The sequence below is a fragment of the Lactuca virosa genome, chromosome 9 (assembly GCF_052849685.1).
Source record: "Lactuca virosa cultivar CGN04683 chromosome 9, Lactuca_virosa_CGN04683_v6, whole genome shotgun sequence".
Lineage (NCBI taxonomy): Eukaryota > Viridiplantae > Streptophyta > Magnoliopsida > Asterales > Asteraceae > Lactuca > Lactuca virosa.
Window position 1 is genome coordinate 103,696,264 of NC_136434.1, and position 17,792 is coordinate 103,714,055.

At 38.9% G+C, this 17,792-nt stretch overlaps 1 protein-coding gene across 1 annotated transcript; it reads right to left on the reverse strand.

The window, feature by feature from the left end:
- Positions 1–751: 751 nt before the first annotated feature.
- On the reverse strand, positions 752–1,546 carry LOC145139638 (uncharacterized). The gene has a single exon (XM_079073390.1). The coding sequence runs from the start codon at positions 1,544–1,546 to the stop codon at positions 752–754; it is 795 nt and encodes a 264-aa protein (XP_078929516.1).
- Positions 1,547–17,792: the final 16,246 nt, after the last annotated feature.

Sequence of the window (17,792 nt, forward strand, 5' to 3'; positions counted from 1 at the left end):
TAGAGTTTGTCAAACGAGTTCTTTTTAGACTATCGCTAATGTTTGAAAAAGTGAATTTTAGATCGTTTAATTCAGTTTCGTATCTAGACACAGGTATGTTGAGTGATTCGAGAATTTGGTTTACCTTGTTGATCAGTTGTTCACATTCATTGATTTGTTCAGGAACTGACCTTGCAGTGAAACAGCTATCATCCCTTTTTTCACTCCTGGTAGCATTCTCCTACATCTGTGACCCTTCACTCGTCACCATCAAGCACGTTCCTGCAAACTGCGAACTTTCCTCTTTCGCAACGAATGCCGTGCCATATGTGGGCTTGCGAACCTCGTCGTCTTCCGAGTCGGTTGACCAGACTTCAACTCCTCCAAATTCATTTTCAGCCATATTTTCCTGCACAATCAAAGCAGGCATAGAGTTATTAGTAGTCTTTTTCTTTTTGATCTTCTCCAGCTTTCGCATGTGGTAGCACTAATCATCTTTTCCTTCTCTCTTCTCATTTAGCCTTCTCAGCATGCAATCCTTGGCTAGATGATGTTTTCCATGAGAATAGTTGCAATCATAGCCAGAGTCTCCCATGACCTTTTTCTCCTTCTTATCTTCCTCCTTCTGAGAAGTGCTTTTGTTCTCCTCTTTCACCCTTTCTGAGTTGTAGCTGCCCTGCCAATTTCGGTTCTTGTTTAATGGAAATTTCTTCTTTTCGAACCTTTTGGGATTTGAGACCATTAAATCAAACTCCTCGTTCATAAGATCACATTAAGAATGATCTGACTCAGAATCTTCCTCTGCAACAGTTTTTCCCTTTGCAACAAGAGCTAGAGACCGCATACCAGAAACAACTTTCGCTTCTTTCGACACCTCACTTTCATGTGCCTTGAGAATCCCAACAAGCTTGGCTAAAGTGTAACTTTTCAATTGCTCGTGCGCTTTGATGGTGGAAACCACTGCCATCCATTCAGATCTAAGCCCATTCATTAGAGTAACCTTTTGCTCGATCACCTCGCGTCCAATACCATGCTTCATCATCTTGCTAAGAAGATGATTGTAGTGATTGAATGTCTGGCTCAGATTTTCTTCTGGCTTCTGCACGAACGCATCGAACTTCGAAAGCAGGAGTGTTTGAGTTGAATGCTCAAGATCTGCTTCAGTGGAGTAAAGTTCTTTAAGCCTTTCCCAAATGGCTTTCCCAATATCACATGAACTAACAAGACGAAAAGTATCGGCCTCCAAAGCGAATCTAATGATCCTCATTGCTTTAACGTTGCTGATCAGTTTATCTTTTTCGTCTTGAGGAACATCCTTCACATCAAGGAGTAGCTGGTTGTATTCCTTCTGAGTATTCATGATTCTTTTGGTCTCTGTGTGAACAAATGAACCTAGAGTAATGGCTTCCCATATCAAAAAACCATTGTCGTCTGAACCGAGAACATAATCTTCAAAATAAAGCGCCCATACTTCATATTCATGAGGAAAGAGAATCGGGATTGTTGTTGTTGATCCAATACTGCTTGAGATATTAATGGAGTTGATGTTGGAATCGTCGTGCTGCATGATGATATTCTCTATGATACCTGTAAAGAATCAGACGTGTAAACTGAGATTGTTTGTAGGGTAATATCAAGATCAATTTAAGCCGTCAATGTGACAATGAAGACGACTTGAACTAGATCCTATATTAACGAAAACCCTAAAACTATGTAAACAGAAGAGATACGTATAGATTACACAGTCTCCTGCTCTGATACCAATTGTTAGGAATAAGATCCTTAATGATCGATTAGATTCAAGAACAGATAAATCAAGAACACAATAATGATTCTAGAATGTCGAAGGATTAAACGTCACGCCTCAGAAGAACTCTATGAAGAATTTCTAATGTAGAGGCGTGATTAGGGTTACAGTGTAAAGATCAAAAAGTTAACTAAAATACGATGCATGCATGCATCTTAAATACTCTAACCCTAGAATTAATAACGAGTGGACAGGCCCAAATCGATAATATAAAAGACTAAGTAAAAGGCCCAATGACGCAACATCTAATACTCAACAAAATGTCTGCCACCCAGCGTCAACTAGCTATGGGGTCCCTGACCCCTAAGAACTCAAGCGCTTCGCATGCCTTGAACTCCCGGAACGAGGGAGTTCGGGCCCCGACCTGGCCCCTCAGCAATCTCGGCTCGGAAAGACCTGAGCCGCTCCTCCATGATCTTCATCATCCCTTCCTTGACGGTACCGAAAATCACCGGGGTAGCATCAAGGATTCCCCTCGTAACCTCGGCTTCAATAACTAAAAAATACCATACATCAGAATGATCAAGATATTCAAAAGGGCATTCTTCCACACCGGTATCCTTAGAGCTTCATGATCTAACATTGGTTCGGGTACAGGTCATGTGCTTTTAGTAGTACGGGCCTAATACTACCTTCCACATCTACCTGTACCTTCCTCAAGCTCTACCTGATAACTCTATTTCGTCCCAACACAAAACATATCTCACAGACTACCGCATAACTCAAATCCTAGGTTGTCCTAAGATTTGTCCAATCCCATCAACCAAAACTCAAACCAATCATAACAGTTTGCCCTATGCATGCAAATTATACACAGAACAGGATCAAATAGACTGTTGAATAACAGACCCTCCCCTAGGACCACAACCAGACAAGGAACAGGAAATAAGGCCAAATCAATTATTCTAAGGCTATAAGATTCTAACCGTATATAATTTTTAAAGCATACACATAGCAAAATCCATCTGACTATCATATTCCAAATATCAGTATAGCATGGCTAACATATTGGGGAACAACTTACTTGCGCACATTGCACTCTCCCATTTTCTGTTTTAAGAAGTTTTTAACTTTTGATTTTTGAAAACAATTTTACCAATTCCTCAGTTTGCGTTCTGACACACCCGAGGGTGTGCCCGAATCCCTCAAACCAAGGCTCTGATACCAACTTGTAACAGCCCAAAATTCCAATAAAATTTTCATTTTAAATAGTCAAATCATTTCCATAAGATATAGAATTCCAATCACATTTGTTTTCAAAATCCATAACATCAAATGAAGTATTCATAATATCAGAGTGTCCCAAACAAAATGCCAGAGAGTGCATGCCGCGCCATCACGCCGGGCTCTTTCCCTTAGATCCTGAAGTACCTGAAACAACCAACAAACTGTAAGCTAATGCTTAGTGAGTTCCCCAGAGCATACCCCAGACAATTCACATAATCACATAAACCATATTAGCCATATCAGCTACATAAACCGCATAAGCCATGCATACAAACATATAAGGATGCCATGGAAACCCTCCAAGGTCTTATACGGAGTGCCAATGGAACCCCCACGTGGTCTTAACTACCTGCAATGGGAACCCCCGCCCCCCCCCCCCCCATGGCCTTCACTAACTGTCATGGGAACCCCCACATGGTCTTCACTAACTGCCATGGGAACCCCCACATGGTCGTAGTTAACCAAGAAAATGTCATACAAACTAAACATGCCAACATACTAGGATGCCCTGGAAACCCTCCAAGGTCTTACACCAAATGCCATGGGAACCCCCACATGGTCTTAGTCTACTGCCATGGGAACCCCCCGAGGTCTTCCATACAAGTATCACAGTGACAACTAGCATACCAACATAATGTCATAATCGACTAACAAACCACAAATCACATAATGGGCTGGCCTTGCTGCCTTCAACCCACTGGTATGGTGAGGAGACTCACCGCTCAATGAATGCTGAATCGGTAAGATCAAATCCCAACTCACAGCTCCGAGCCCAACTGCCTACAACCACCATGCGACTAACTTCATCAAAATCCCAAAATTCCAAAGATACCCTTAAAGTCAAACTTGGTCAACCATGGTCAAATTCAAAGTCAACAGTCCATGTTGACCCAACGCGTCGAGTACACCTACCGACTCGTCGAGTTCCTTCAGTTCTCAGAAAACCGGGGAAAACCCTAGTCAACTCGTCGAGTTATCGCAACAACTCGTCGAGTTCAAACAGTGTCCACAAGATCGGGGAAACCCTAGGCCAACTCGCCGAGTTGGAAAGGAAACTCATCAAGTTTGCCTAGTCTTAACTCATTCAACCACTTTCTAAGCGATTCTAGCGCTCGAAACTGTAGATATGATTCCCTAGGGCTGAGATACCACATAAAGCTGTTGACTTTACGTCCATGCATGGCCTTAAGGAGGTTAAAACACTCAATCTTAGCTTATTAAGGGATTTAGGGCATAAAGGAGGGCCAAGACTTGATAAAGATGGCAACTTTAAGTCAAAAGAGGCCATGAGATGTCCAGATCTGAAGTTATAGCTTCATGACATGCTCAAATCCAAGAATGATCCCAAAATAAGCTAATAATGACCATAAACTCCCACATGAAGAGATCTAGCAAATAAATGATCAAGGTATCAACTTTATACCTCAATATGGCTGCTACAACAGAGAAGACACCGGATATACAGCCTCTCCCTTCAGCTATACACCTCATACTTCAAGCCGCTTCAAACAAATACCAACAATGTACTCTTTAAGCTCTCACACACTCAAAATGGTAGGAAAATCATGGAATAGGGTTTCTGTAGACAAAGGGGCGATAAAGGAGGCTAACAATGAGGCTTAAGGCCTTTAAATAGGGTGCAAACCCTAAAAATTAGGGTTTTCCTTTCCAGCGTCTACTCGTCGAGTTGGGGCTCCCCAACTCGTCGAGTTGAGTCCTTAATCCGCGTCCAAATAGATCCCTACATGACGAGTTGGAGCTCCCCAACTCGTCGATTTCCAGCCTAAAACCCTAAAATGTTGAGAAATAAATAACACATGGACCAAGCGTTACACCATATGTTGTGGATCTCAATGAAAGAAGATGTGTATGTAGAAATTGGCAACTGACAAGTGTTTCATGCTTGCATATAATGGCAACTATTTCTTACCTAAACCAAGATGGAGAGATATATACAACATCATGATTTAGTAAAGACACCTTCCTAACTTGTTACAAATATAACCTTAATCCTCTAAATGATAGTACAATGTGGCTAGTTATTAAACAACACAAGCCTTTTCCTCGAAAAAAAAAGATTGCATGGTAGAATCACAATGAAAATGAAGAGAGATACAACAGAAAGAGAGACGAGTGAATTGAGTAGACATATTGTTACTAGGAGAAGAATTTTGACTAGGTGAAGCAGTTGCAAAGAAATAGGAATCAAGAACAAAATGTCCATCAAACAATACAACGGTACCTCGGGTATATTTTAAGTCCACACCATGTTCTTATATGAATTACAACATAGTATTGATTAATCTTATTTTGTAGTTCTGAGATCATTAAAGGGTAGTGGGGGCAAGGTACCTATGACAACCTATGTTATTCACAGGGTACATAAAGAAAGTCAAATGCCCTAAAAAGGATTCCACGCCCTTGAAGGATCACAAGGCTTACACTAAGGAGGATGGTATAAGGGATTGTCAACAATCATGATAACCCTAATATCATTAAGTAATTTAGGTTTGGTTTTTACTATTAGTGTGCATATATTTTATTAGTAACATTTTTGGTGACCTATATTGTTTAAAGACAATTTTTTAGTATTTTCCATGCATTTATGTATGTTTGGTAGTACTTAAATCATACATACAACTTTGTAGATCTTGATGCATATTTATTGTGGTTCTACAATGAAACCAATAATTCTTTTTATCTTATTGAACTTGTTTATACCTTATTTTATTACAAATTGCATTTAAATACAAGAAACATATCATACATAACAAACTACACATTTCATTAGGAAAAATGAATTTCATTTCATTAAAATGGCATAGATGGAATAACAAACATTTCATAACATTGGGATTTTCATTTCAGAAGAAACATAAACAGTACAATCAATAAAATTCTACTCTAAGCCAAGATACCTTTTGCATAATTTCTCAATCTCTTTTCTTAAAACCAAAGCTGAAAGAACCCCTTTCTATACTTTCATATTTCTGAAACACCCAAACTTTCATACTTGACAATAAAGTTATTCCAAAACATGCTACATGCATATTTATAAAATAATATTTTTGTTGGATATAGTGTCTAAGTCCATAACTTTATTTGGTATGTACTTGACCCGACCCGGCATGGTCCATTTGGGTTGCATGGCATTGCAATACTTGGATAGACTAGATGAGATAATAAGGCACTTATGATTGTTAATATATTATAAGTTCTAATATATTAATAATAGTATTATTTAATTAGTATTGATCAAGTATTAATCTAGTATTAATTTGGTGATCAAAGTGAGACTAATTAAATATATAGGGTTGATTATGACAATCATCAATTCTTTTATGGTGGATTAATGATCCATGGTTTATGGGTTTGGTTATAACCATATGGAGCTCCATGGATAGTCCATGGGAGTTACAAACCCATGGGTCATGAGAAATCAAGAGTCATGACAATTAAGGGCATTCATGTGTAAACCCTAATTGTGACAACACTATAAAAGGAACCCTATGGCTAGCAAAATCGTGACCTAGTGGACCTAGTGTTACTAGAGAGGGCATAACCGATTTTGAGTGCTAGAAGTATTCTCTCGAGTTATTCCAAGTCTTGTGGTGTTGTGTGAAGCATTTGAGGCACAACATTTGGGGTGCTAGGCTCACAAAGTCTTGAAGGAATCCAGGCAACAACAAGGTATGTATTTCTACTAGTTTTTATGTTTTATGTAATCCCCATGCCATGCTAGTTAGTAAATAACCTTGAAAAAGAAATTTGCATGTATATAGAAAAAACATAGATTCAAGGTTATTAGGGTTGCATGTACACTTAGGAAGTGTTAGAATGCTCAAAAACCCATCAGTGGTATCAGAGCCTAGGATTGTTTTCTGTATACTTGATGCAAAACTGCTTAAAAATCGAAAATTCTGCATTCTGACGACTAGACTCGCCGAGTCCATGGGGAGGACTCACCGAGTCCATGAACAAATTCATCCTACTCGGCGAGTAGAATAATGCACTCGGCGAGTAGGAGCGTGCTGGGCAGTTTTTTCGAGTTTTGTTGCTGGAAATGGATTAAGATCATTATCCCAATCTGTTTTGGACTTGTAAAATCTGTTTTTCAAAATGATAATGATTATGTTAACCCATTTTACATGACTTTTATCAATTTTCAAGTATTGTATATGTTTATATGATTTCTTGAAATTGCTTGACATGAATTTGTGTTCTTATGAGTTTTTAGAAGATCATAGGAATTATATGTAACCTCCATGTATGTTTAATTCATGATCTTAATGGAAATGATGGTGTCCATAACTTGTCCTCAAGTTATGGATAACCAAAAGTCACTTCTTTAAATTGTGATTAAAGAACTAAAGAAGTTTCATAAAATGAAGAGTCTTCATTTTATGAACCATTAAAACTCATAAGTTACAAATTGAAGAGACTTGGAATAGTTTCAAATCTTGCCCTCAAGTTTTGGAATTTGAAAAGTCTTACACTTTAATACTTTAATTCCAAATTAAACCTTAGATTTTTAAAAAGTTTAAAAATCAACACTTATACTATTATTATAATTTTATTATATAGATATGTATAAGAATATGTCATTCTTACCGTTAGTAGGCCTCATTCACGAAGCCGGTCTATAAGGGGGGTATAAGGTTGTTGCCTATAAAATGGTGACTTAATGGGTGTCCACTCTCACCCACCGCTTCCTTGATCGGTGGAGGGTCGTTAGCCGAACGGGTAGGATACGACTTTAAATACTCGTTAAAAGTATAATGAATTATAAAGTAACTATACATTATAAATTCCCAATCTTAGTTACTTTAGGAAAATGTGAAATTGGTGCTAGCCCATAAAATTACACTTTGTACCTTACCAAGTCGTTAGTGGAGCGTGTGTGGTTAACCGGCACACTAACATGGACTAGTAAGAGTGGCAAAGGGTAACTTGACTTTATTATAGATCGGTGGAGCGTGTGTGGTTAACCGGCACATCGATTAGGTAATATTGTTGAGGGTACCAAGTCAATTTGTATGGTTATTAACACCTTGTTTGTGATCCTCGGCATCCCAGTCACAAACTTGAGAGGGCACAATCGAGATTCAAACATGCCATTGAAAAGTTCAATGTATCTCAAAAGATCTAGGAGTTTCAAAACCAATAAAACCTAATAATAAAATATTTCGTTCTTATGGTGGAAATTGGTAAATCGTCATTTACCTACCTTCAAATATTTTATAGTATGGATTACGGCATCCCTCTTCCAACTATAAATAGTTTGTTGGATCCTAGCCTTAATATTTCATTTGGGTGAATTATTAAGGATTCCTAATCTAATGAAACTTGTCTTTCTTTCCTTTCAGATGTCTTCCAACAATGCTTCTGGCTCAAACCCAACAGGCTCCTTTTCCCTTATGAACTTGTGTGGTAAGGTCATCTTTGATGGATCCAATTTCAATGAGTGGATCAGAAACATCAGAATGATTACCCGCTATGAGGACAAAGAATATGTCCTCGATAGGGAGCTTAAGGTTGTGAGTGAAGCCACTGCTACTCCTGAAGAGTTTGCGGAGTTTGTTGCACATGAAAAGGATGCTACTAAAGTAGCATGCATCATGATGGCCACCATGACTCCTGAACTTCAAAAATCCTATGAAGATTTCTACCCCTATGAGATGCACCTGGATCTGATGGAAAGGTACCATCAGAGCGCGCGTCAGGAGAGGTATGAAATCATCTCCTCCATGATAACCGCAAGGATGAAGGATGGTGAACCCATCACCGGTCACTTGCAGAAGATGCAAAGGTTCGTTGACCGGTTGCTGAAGCTAAATGTTGACTTTCCTGAGGAAATGGCGATTGACATCATTCTCCATTCCTTACCTCCAAGTTATGATCAGTTTCGTATGACTTATCATATGAACAAGGAGGAAGTCACACTTAGCAAACTTCAAGGACTCTTAAGGACAGCTGAAAATGGCCTTAAGGGTAAAGCGGTTGCTACTTCTACTCCTTCAACAGCCCCTGTTCTGGCTATTGGGCAGGGAAAGGGTAAGAAGAGGAAAAACCCTTCGAAGGGTACCAAGGGTAAGACTCTTGATGGTTCCTCTTCAAGTGGGACAAAGAAAGGTCCCATTACTCCTTCTTCAAACCCAAAGGAAGCACAGTGCTTCTATTGCCAGGATAAGGGACACTTCAAGCGAAGCTGCTCTAAATATCTGCAAGATGTAAAGGATGGGAAGGTTAAACCCACCCATGCAGGTATTTACACAATATTGTCTAATAACTCATCTAATGCTAATTCTTGGGTGCTTGATACAGGTTGTGGTATTCACATATATACTGATTTGCAGGCACTAAGAAGAAGTGAGCAAGTGGAGCATGGGAAGATAAACTTAGTCATGGGCAACAGGTTGTGGTTTATCATTTTCATTTGATACAGGTTGTGGTTTTTCATTTTCATTTGATAATAAAAATGGTGCTATTAATGTTTATTACAATGATGTATTTTACTATAAAGCATTACCTTGTGATGGTGTATATGAAGCTGTGAATGTTGTAGACAATCTAGGAAATAATGTGTTGTATATTGATTCTTCAGATAGCTTGGATAAAGCATCCTTGTGGCATTGTCGTCTTGGACATGTTAACAAGAAGCGCATAGGCCAACTCCAAAAGGCTGGAGTCTTGGAATCATTTGACCTCAAGTCAGATGATAGTTGCGAGTCTTGTTTACTTGGAAAAATGACAAAGTCACCCTTCACAGGTACTTGTGATAGGGGTGAAGGTTTATTGGACCTTGTACACACGGATGTGTGTGGGCCCTTCAGAGTTGCTACAAGGGATGCTAATCGCTATTATGTGACTTTTACTGATGATTACAGTAGATATGGATATATTTACTTGATCAAGCATAAGTCAGAAACCTTTGAAAAGTTCAAAGAGTTTAAGCAGGAAGTCGAGAATCAATTGGGCAGGAACATCAAGATGCTCCGATCCGATTGAGGAGGAGAGTATCTTAGCATTGAGTTCCTTGACTATCTTAAGGAATGTGGGATTGTCTCACAATTGACACCTCCCAGGACACCACAGTTGAATGGTGTGGCTGAGAAGCGCAATCGAACCTTGTTGGATATGGTTCGTTCCATGATGAGTCGAGCTTCGTTACCAATCTCTTTCTGGGGGTATGCCTTAGAGATTGCCGCCCATATCCTTAATCTAGTCCCTACTAAAAAGGTTACCAAAACACCTCACGAGATGTGGACTGGGAAAGTTCCCAATTTTGACCACATCAAGATTTTGGGTTGTGAAGCTTTCGTGAGGCGTGAGACTCATGATAAGCTTGAACCTCGAAGTGAGAGGTGTATTTTCATCGGCTACCTACAGAGATCCTTTGGTTACCTCTTCTACAGACCCAGTGATAATGTCGTTTTTGTAGCAAGAAGAGGAGTCTTTCGTGAGAGAGAATTAATAAGCCAAGGGGACAGTGGGAGGCAAATTGACCTTGAAGAGCTTCGAGAGTCAAGTGGTGAAGGAACCTCAAATGCTATCAACCAACCTAAGGAGGAAACTCTTGTTGATCCGATAGATGAGTCTGTACCTCCAAGACGTTCCACTAGGGTGAGGAACACACCTGATTTTTATTATGGTTATCACATCACCACTGAAGGTGATACATTTATTAGTGATAGTACACTAATAGATTTGGATGAACCTAATAATTACAGGGAAGCCATGGCAGGCCCTGAGTCTGCTAAATGGAAGGAGGCTATGGACAGCGAGATTCAGTCCATGTATGACAATAAAGTTTGGAACTTGGTTGACAATGTACCAGGTCGTAAGACAGTTGGGTGCAAATGGATCTTCAAGAAGAAGACTGACATGGATGGGAAGGTACACACTTATAAAGCGCGACTGGTTGCGAAGGGCTTTACTCAAACTCCGGGAGTTGACTATGATGAGACCTTCTCACCAGTAGCTAAGATTAAGTCTATTAGAGTATTGTTAGCCATAGCTACATTTCATGATTATGAAATATGGCAAATGGATGTCAAAACCGCTTTCCTTAATGGAAAGTTGGTTGAGGATGTTTACATGGCTCAACCAGAGGGTTTTGTCGATACAAGATACCCTAATAGAGTGTGTAAGCTTGATAAATCCATTTATGGATTGAAACAAGCATCTCGCAGATGGAATCTTTGCTTTGATGAGAAAGTCAAAGAGTTTGGATTTTCTAGGAGTGAGGATGAGTCTTGTGTGTATGTCATGGCTAGTGGGAGCATAGTTAGCTTCTTGGTGTTGTATGTGGATGACATACTTCTCATAGGAAACGACGTCCCAACCTTGCAGGAGGTTAAGTCCTGGCTTGGGAAGTGTTTCGCTATGAAGGACCTTGGGGAAGCTGCCTATATCCTAGGGATAAGGATATTGAGAGATAGGAGTAAGAGACTAATTGGACTTAGTCAAAGTACTTACTTGGATAAGGTGCTGAAGATGTTCAGCATGCAAGAATCCAAGAAAGGAGAATTACCAATCCAGAGTAATGCCAAGCTGAGTAAGACTCAGAGTCCGAGTACAGAAGCTGAGATAGCTGAAATGAGTCATATACCATATGCTTCCGCTGTGGGCTCAATCATGTATGCTATGACTTGTACTCGCCCTGATGTGGCCTTTGCTTTGAGCATGGTCAGTAGATATCAAGGGAACCCAGGCAAGGCACACTGGACAGCGATAAAGAACATTCTCAAGTATCTGCGGAGGACTAAGGATTGGGTCCTTACCCTTAGAGGCAGTGATGACTTGAGAGTCGAAGGATATAGTGATGCTAGCTTCCAGACTGATAGGGATAATTTCCGCTCTCAGTCAGGCTGGGTCTTTATCCTAAATGGAGGGGCAATTACTTGGAAAAGTTCCAAGCAGGAGACAGTAGCTGATTCTACTTGTGAATCAGAGTACATAGCAGCAAGTGAAGCAGCTAAGGAGGCGATATGGCTAAAGAACTTCATCGGAGACCTTGGAGTTGTACCAGCTATAAAGGAGCCAATGGAAATTTTCTGTGACAGCGAAAGTGCAGTTGCTTTGGCTAAGGAACCAAGAGATCACGGGAGATCTAGGCACATTGACAGAAAATACCATTTCATCAGACATCGAATAGAAGAAGGACTCCTCGTGGCTAAGAGGGTATCATCATATGAGAACCCGGCAGATCCCCTCACGAAGGGACTGAGCAGGGTTAAGCATTTACAGCATGCGAGGCGCATTAGGCTGAAGGATGATATTAGTTTCAATAATTAGATTCCTGAAACTTGTAAAATGTAATTGACATTTGATGATAAATAAAAGTTGTTATTTATTTATGAGTAAGGTGTTACTATCTTGTGTTGATTGTTTACTATGTTTCAATTTTGCATGTTTTTACTTCCAGAATAATTATGTTATTATTCAAACCATCCACAGTCAGTCAAACTTTGGAAGTAAGTATTGATTTAAGACTGTCATGAATTTGGCTTGTATGATTTGTCTAAAAGTGCTTTGGACAATGCAATGGTTGCTACAACATTCATGAGTACTCATAAGGGCTGAGTATTGGATCCAACCCACGCTCACTTGCATCACTTCATGGAATTTATCTCGAGTGATCGTGAGACGGTAATATCATATAAATCTTCAAACCTAGAGATATGAGTTGTTGACTATGAGTTGGTTATTCATTGATTGCACGAAAACGCATTGGTAACTCGATGTCATAAAACGTGCCTTTGTGAATAATTCAACAAGTAGTTAGTACAAGCATATCAGTCGAAGTTTATCTGTTCCTTCTAGAAATAGAAGCGATATCTGGGCCCCTCGATGATTTGGTTATGACCTATGTACCGGGCCCGGTCAGAACCTAATTGATGTGTTCAATTTAGTTCTATGTCGAAACAAATCAGAGATCGAGAAACAAATGCTGGACAATAAGTAAGACCATGTTCCATGTGTTTGTCCGGCTGATATCATGAGAACAGAGGATTATATGATCACTTATCTTAAATGGCGTATCATCATCATCTCAGTTCCGAGAGACTTTGAAAGAGCTACGATTGCTAGTCGGATTTTGAAGTCATATTGGCAAATATCGTTATTAGACTTATCCAAGTGGGAGACTGTTGGATATAGTGTCTAAGTCCATAACTTTATTTGGTATGTACTTGACCCGACCCGACATGGTCCATTTGGGTTGCATGGCATTGCAATACTTGGATAGACTAGATGAGAGAATAAGGCACTTATGATTGTTAATATATTATAAGTTCTAATATATTAATAATAGTATTATTTAATTAGTATTGATCAAGTATTAATCTAGTATTAATTTGGTGATCAAAGTGAGACTAATTAAATATATAGGGTTGATTATGACAATCATCAATTCTTTTATGGTGGATTAATGATCCATGGTTTATGGGTTTGGTTATAACCATATGGAGCTCCATGGATAGTCCATGGGAGTTACAAACCCATGGGTCATGAGAAATCAAGAGTCATGACAATTAAGGGCATTCATGTGTAAACCCTAATTGTGACAACACTATAAAAGGAACCCTATGGCTAGCAAAATCGTGACCTAGTGGACCTAGTATTACTAGAGAGGGCATAACCGATTTTGAGTGCTAGAAGTATTCTCTCGAGTTATTCCAAGTCTTGTGGTGTTGTGTGAAGCATTTGAGGCACAACATTTGGGATGCTAGGCTCACAAAGTCTTGAAGGAATCCAAGCAACAACAAGGTATGTATTTCTACTAGTTTTTATGTTTTATGTAATCCCCATGCCATGCTAGTTAGGAAATAACCTTGAAAAAGAAATTTGCATGTATATAGAGAAAACATAGATTCAAGGTTATTAGGGTTGCATGTACACTTAGGAAGTGTTAGAATGCTCAAAAACCCATCAATTTTTACATTGATAAAGTCATTACAAAAGATTGGATACAAACCGACTATGTTTTAAGATTTTACATAACTACCCAGGATATTGTAATTTTATACAAACATAAACTGAAGTACAAAAGTACTATTACAAACTATTCTAAGTCTTCCAACTATATTGAGTGCTTATTGCCTGCATTATGTTAAAACATTGGGAGGGGTAAGCGATAACGCTTAGTGAGTTCAATAATAGATATAATATAACGTTATGCCATATATATACCAATATGGCAGAAGCAAATAGGAGCAAGGAACAACAAAGGCATAATGTGATAAGCTTTCCCTAACAATCATTGATTTGATTCAAAGATATACAATCATTGAGACATAACAATTTCCATACTTGATATACATCAATAACTCTTTGGCCCAAATGGCACAGAAGACATACAACTTCGGATTAACCTTTTGGTAGATTTCAGGTTTTCACGCCCTGTCTAACCCTTTTTGCCAATACCATAGAATAGAAATCATTCTCTTACGGAGACATGTTCTACATGGCCAGAGGCTACATACCAGTACCAATATGAATCTAAGTCCTTTCACTGATCACATGGTCAAAGGTTTTACTTTGCTATTAAACATAGCGAATAAAAAAATTAACACGGGAAAATACTCAGGAATATCATTCTACCGAAGCCAAAGTTATGCCTATGTCATACACTTCATGGTCAACGGTTCATACCAATACCCAAGTGATGCCTATGTCATACACTTCAAGTCAGAGGTACAGCCTTGCTATAAAAATAGCGGAAACAACAACTCGAGATGATAACATGGAAAAGCATATAGCACATATAACACATAACATACAATTGTTCCTATATATTAAACTCACCTTAAATTAACCGGGGGTCAAAATAATAATTTGGGCAGCACTTCGGCTCTAAATATGACTTTCTTCGTTGAAAACCGGGAGTTTTCTTGAAAACCGGGCCCTGCGAAGGTTGGGCTTCAAAACCGAAAAGATAAATTTTTCGGGCTTCTCGGGAATCTCGGGGCGTGTTTCGGGCTTTGGAATAAGTATCGGGGCTTCGGGGGAAGTCGAAATGGCCTAAAATAAAGTTTAGGGGTGAAAAAGGGGCAAAAATAAACCCTTCCCCGGGAAGTCTCACACCTCCCTTATATAGGGTGTGAGACCGACCTTCGGATCCGAGAAGAGATGAGTCAGCGGACACGCAGCGTCAGCAGAGCGAAGCAGGTGGCAGGCTGCGAGGCCTCGGTTCGGACAGGTGTGTGAGGCGCGTCGGAAGGCTACTGGTCGCGAAGTTGGTCGAATCCGGAGGCGACACGCGGGTACTGTTCATGCGAGGATGAGTCATGGATCGGACACGGGGATTGGGCCGCTGATCGGATGAATCAGAAGGCAATGCGTCAGCAGCTGGGTCTTCGGCTCGTACACGTGGCATGATGACTCACCGAAATCAGCCTTATCCCTGCGAGATTTCTCGGAAATTGTGCCCCGACCTTCTAAAATCCGTAACTTTTGCATACGGGCTCCGTTTTTGACGTTCTTTATATGCACGCGTAGAGAAAATTATGCTCTACAACTTTTGTTTAGACTTTGTCGGAAAATTTTGACTTTATTTTTATATTATTATTTTTAACATACCGGGACTGGTAAATCCGTTAAAATTCATAACTTCTTCATCCGACGTCCGTTTTCGTCAGACTTTTTACCGTTGTACTGCTAATGATGAGACCTTCGATTCTTGTTTAGGTTGTGTCGGCTAAAAATCACTCGATCTAAAATTCGAGTTTTTAGCTGTGTACTACTAAGCTGAAACTTGTAAAAATCATAATTTCCTCATACGAAGTCAGATTTTGGCGTTCTTTTTATCGAACTTCTCAGTTTAACGAATACAACGACTTTCATTTAGATCACTAAGGCTAAAAAGTAGTTTATCAAAAACTCACTTTTTACGTCATTCGGCACCGTGCCGGTTTTATCGCGGATCTTCGATTGGTCATAACTTCTTCGTTATAACTCGGATTTCGATGAGGTTTTCGCCTACGTGTTTCTAACGAGATTATCTACAACTTTCAATAATAAAATTTTACTTATTCCAAATTTTATATTTTCTCTAAATTTCACTATTTGGCTTTTAATTGGAATCTCATTAGACTTCCAATATTTTATGAGTGATTCTAAACATAGTTTTACTTCATTTCTAGTAAAAACTATCTGTTAGAACTCAACACTCAATTTCACATAATATTTCATAATATTATTAACTTTTAAATTACATAACACGATTTCAAAACGTGTATGTTACAAATACCTCCTCCTTTTGAGGATTTCGTCCCCGAAATCACAACGATTTAGATAAATGAGGATATTTCGCTCTTATCTCATTCTTATATTCCCTAAGTATAAGTTTATTATCCGTTTCACCTTGGATAATGGAACCGTTTCATCATATATGCTCAAGCATTTACGTAGATATCTTACATGAAATACATCATGAATACCTGCCAAATCTTTAGGCAATTTCAAGCGGTATGCTTGTTAGATAATTTTGAAAAGTCCAATAAATCTAGGACTCAATCTCTTTTTCTTCTCAAATTTCATAATACCTTTCCATGGGGTTACCTTTAGTATCACCCACTTGGAATTCTATGGATCGTCTCCTCCATTTCTACACAGGTCTTTTGTCGATTCTGGGCTACTTTCATTCTTTCTCGTATAATTTGAATCTTATCAGTGGTGTCTTGAATTATTTCAGGACCACCAAGGATTTTCTATCCTACATTATCCCAACATAATGGTGTTCACAGTTATTACCGAACTCTAAGACATATGCACGAAGCATATCTTCTACTGCTTGGATTGTTCTCTCCGTCTAACCATCTGTCTGGGGATAATAAGTTGTGTTGGGAGTAACTCGAGATCCCAATTCACTCTTCATACTCGCCCAAAAGTGAGAAGTGAAGCGAGTATCACGATCGAAAATAATCTTTAGTGGCACACCATGTCTCGCCACAATTTCATCTAAGTAAACTTGTGCGTATTTCTCCATTAGAACCGTTGTACGTATAGCGAGAAAATATGCACTCTTAATCAGCCGGTCGATAATTATCCAAAGGCTATCATTCACAGTTTTCTTCTCCTCTTTCAAGGTATTAACTGTATAAGCCGGATAAGTAGAATATCCCTTTGATATAAATTTATGAGTTTTTAAGAAAGAAATTTATTATTTTCACCATAGACATAAATAGAATCCCTCCTTTCGATAGGGATGCATATCATCTCTTCGTAGCACAAGAGATATGCGTAGTTCTTTGACAACCGATTCATGTCGAGAATAATATCAAAGTTGGGAAAAGAAGATAGGAATTAGGCTAGCAGAAAGATTATAACTTTCAATTCCTATGACACTATCTCTGTAGACTTTATCAGTAAGTAATGATATTTCCTATGTTATCTATATGAAATGATTGGACAATTGCGTAACAAACAATTTGAAAAGAATATGCGAATTTATAAGGCACGAAGAATCTGAGGCATCACAATCAAATAAGATGTGAGCAGATCTAAAGTTTACGAGAAATTACTAGTCACAACATTTGAGTCCTATCTTACTTCCTCTGTTGTAATCTAAAATGTACGATATTTAACTTTTGGTTTGCCAAACGATTGTCAAACTCTTCAAATTTCTTAATTACTAGCGGTGCTCAAACCTTTACCCGCTCATCAATCTCTATTGGGCCTTCGATCCTAATCTTTGAGTTAAAACTCAATTCTCATTGCAGACTCCTGCTCCTTCTTGGTTTATAGACTAAACCCAAGATAAGGCCTTTACTTTTGC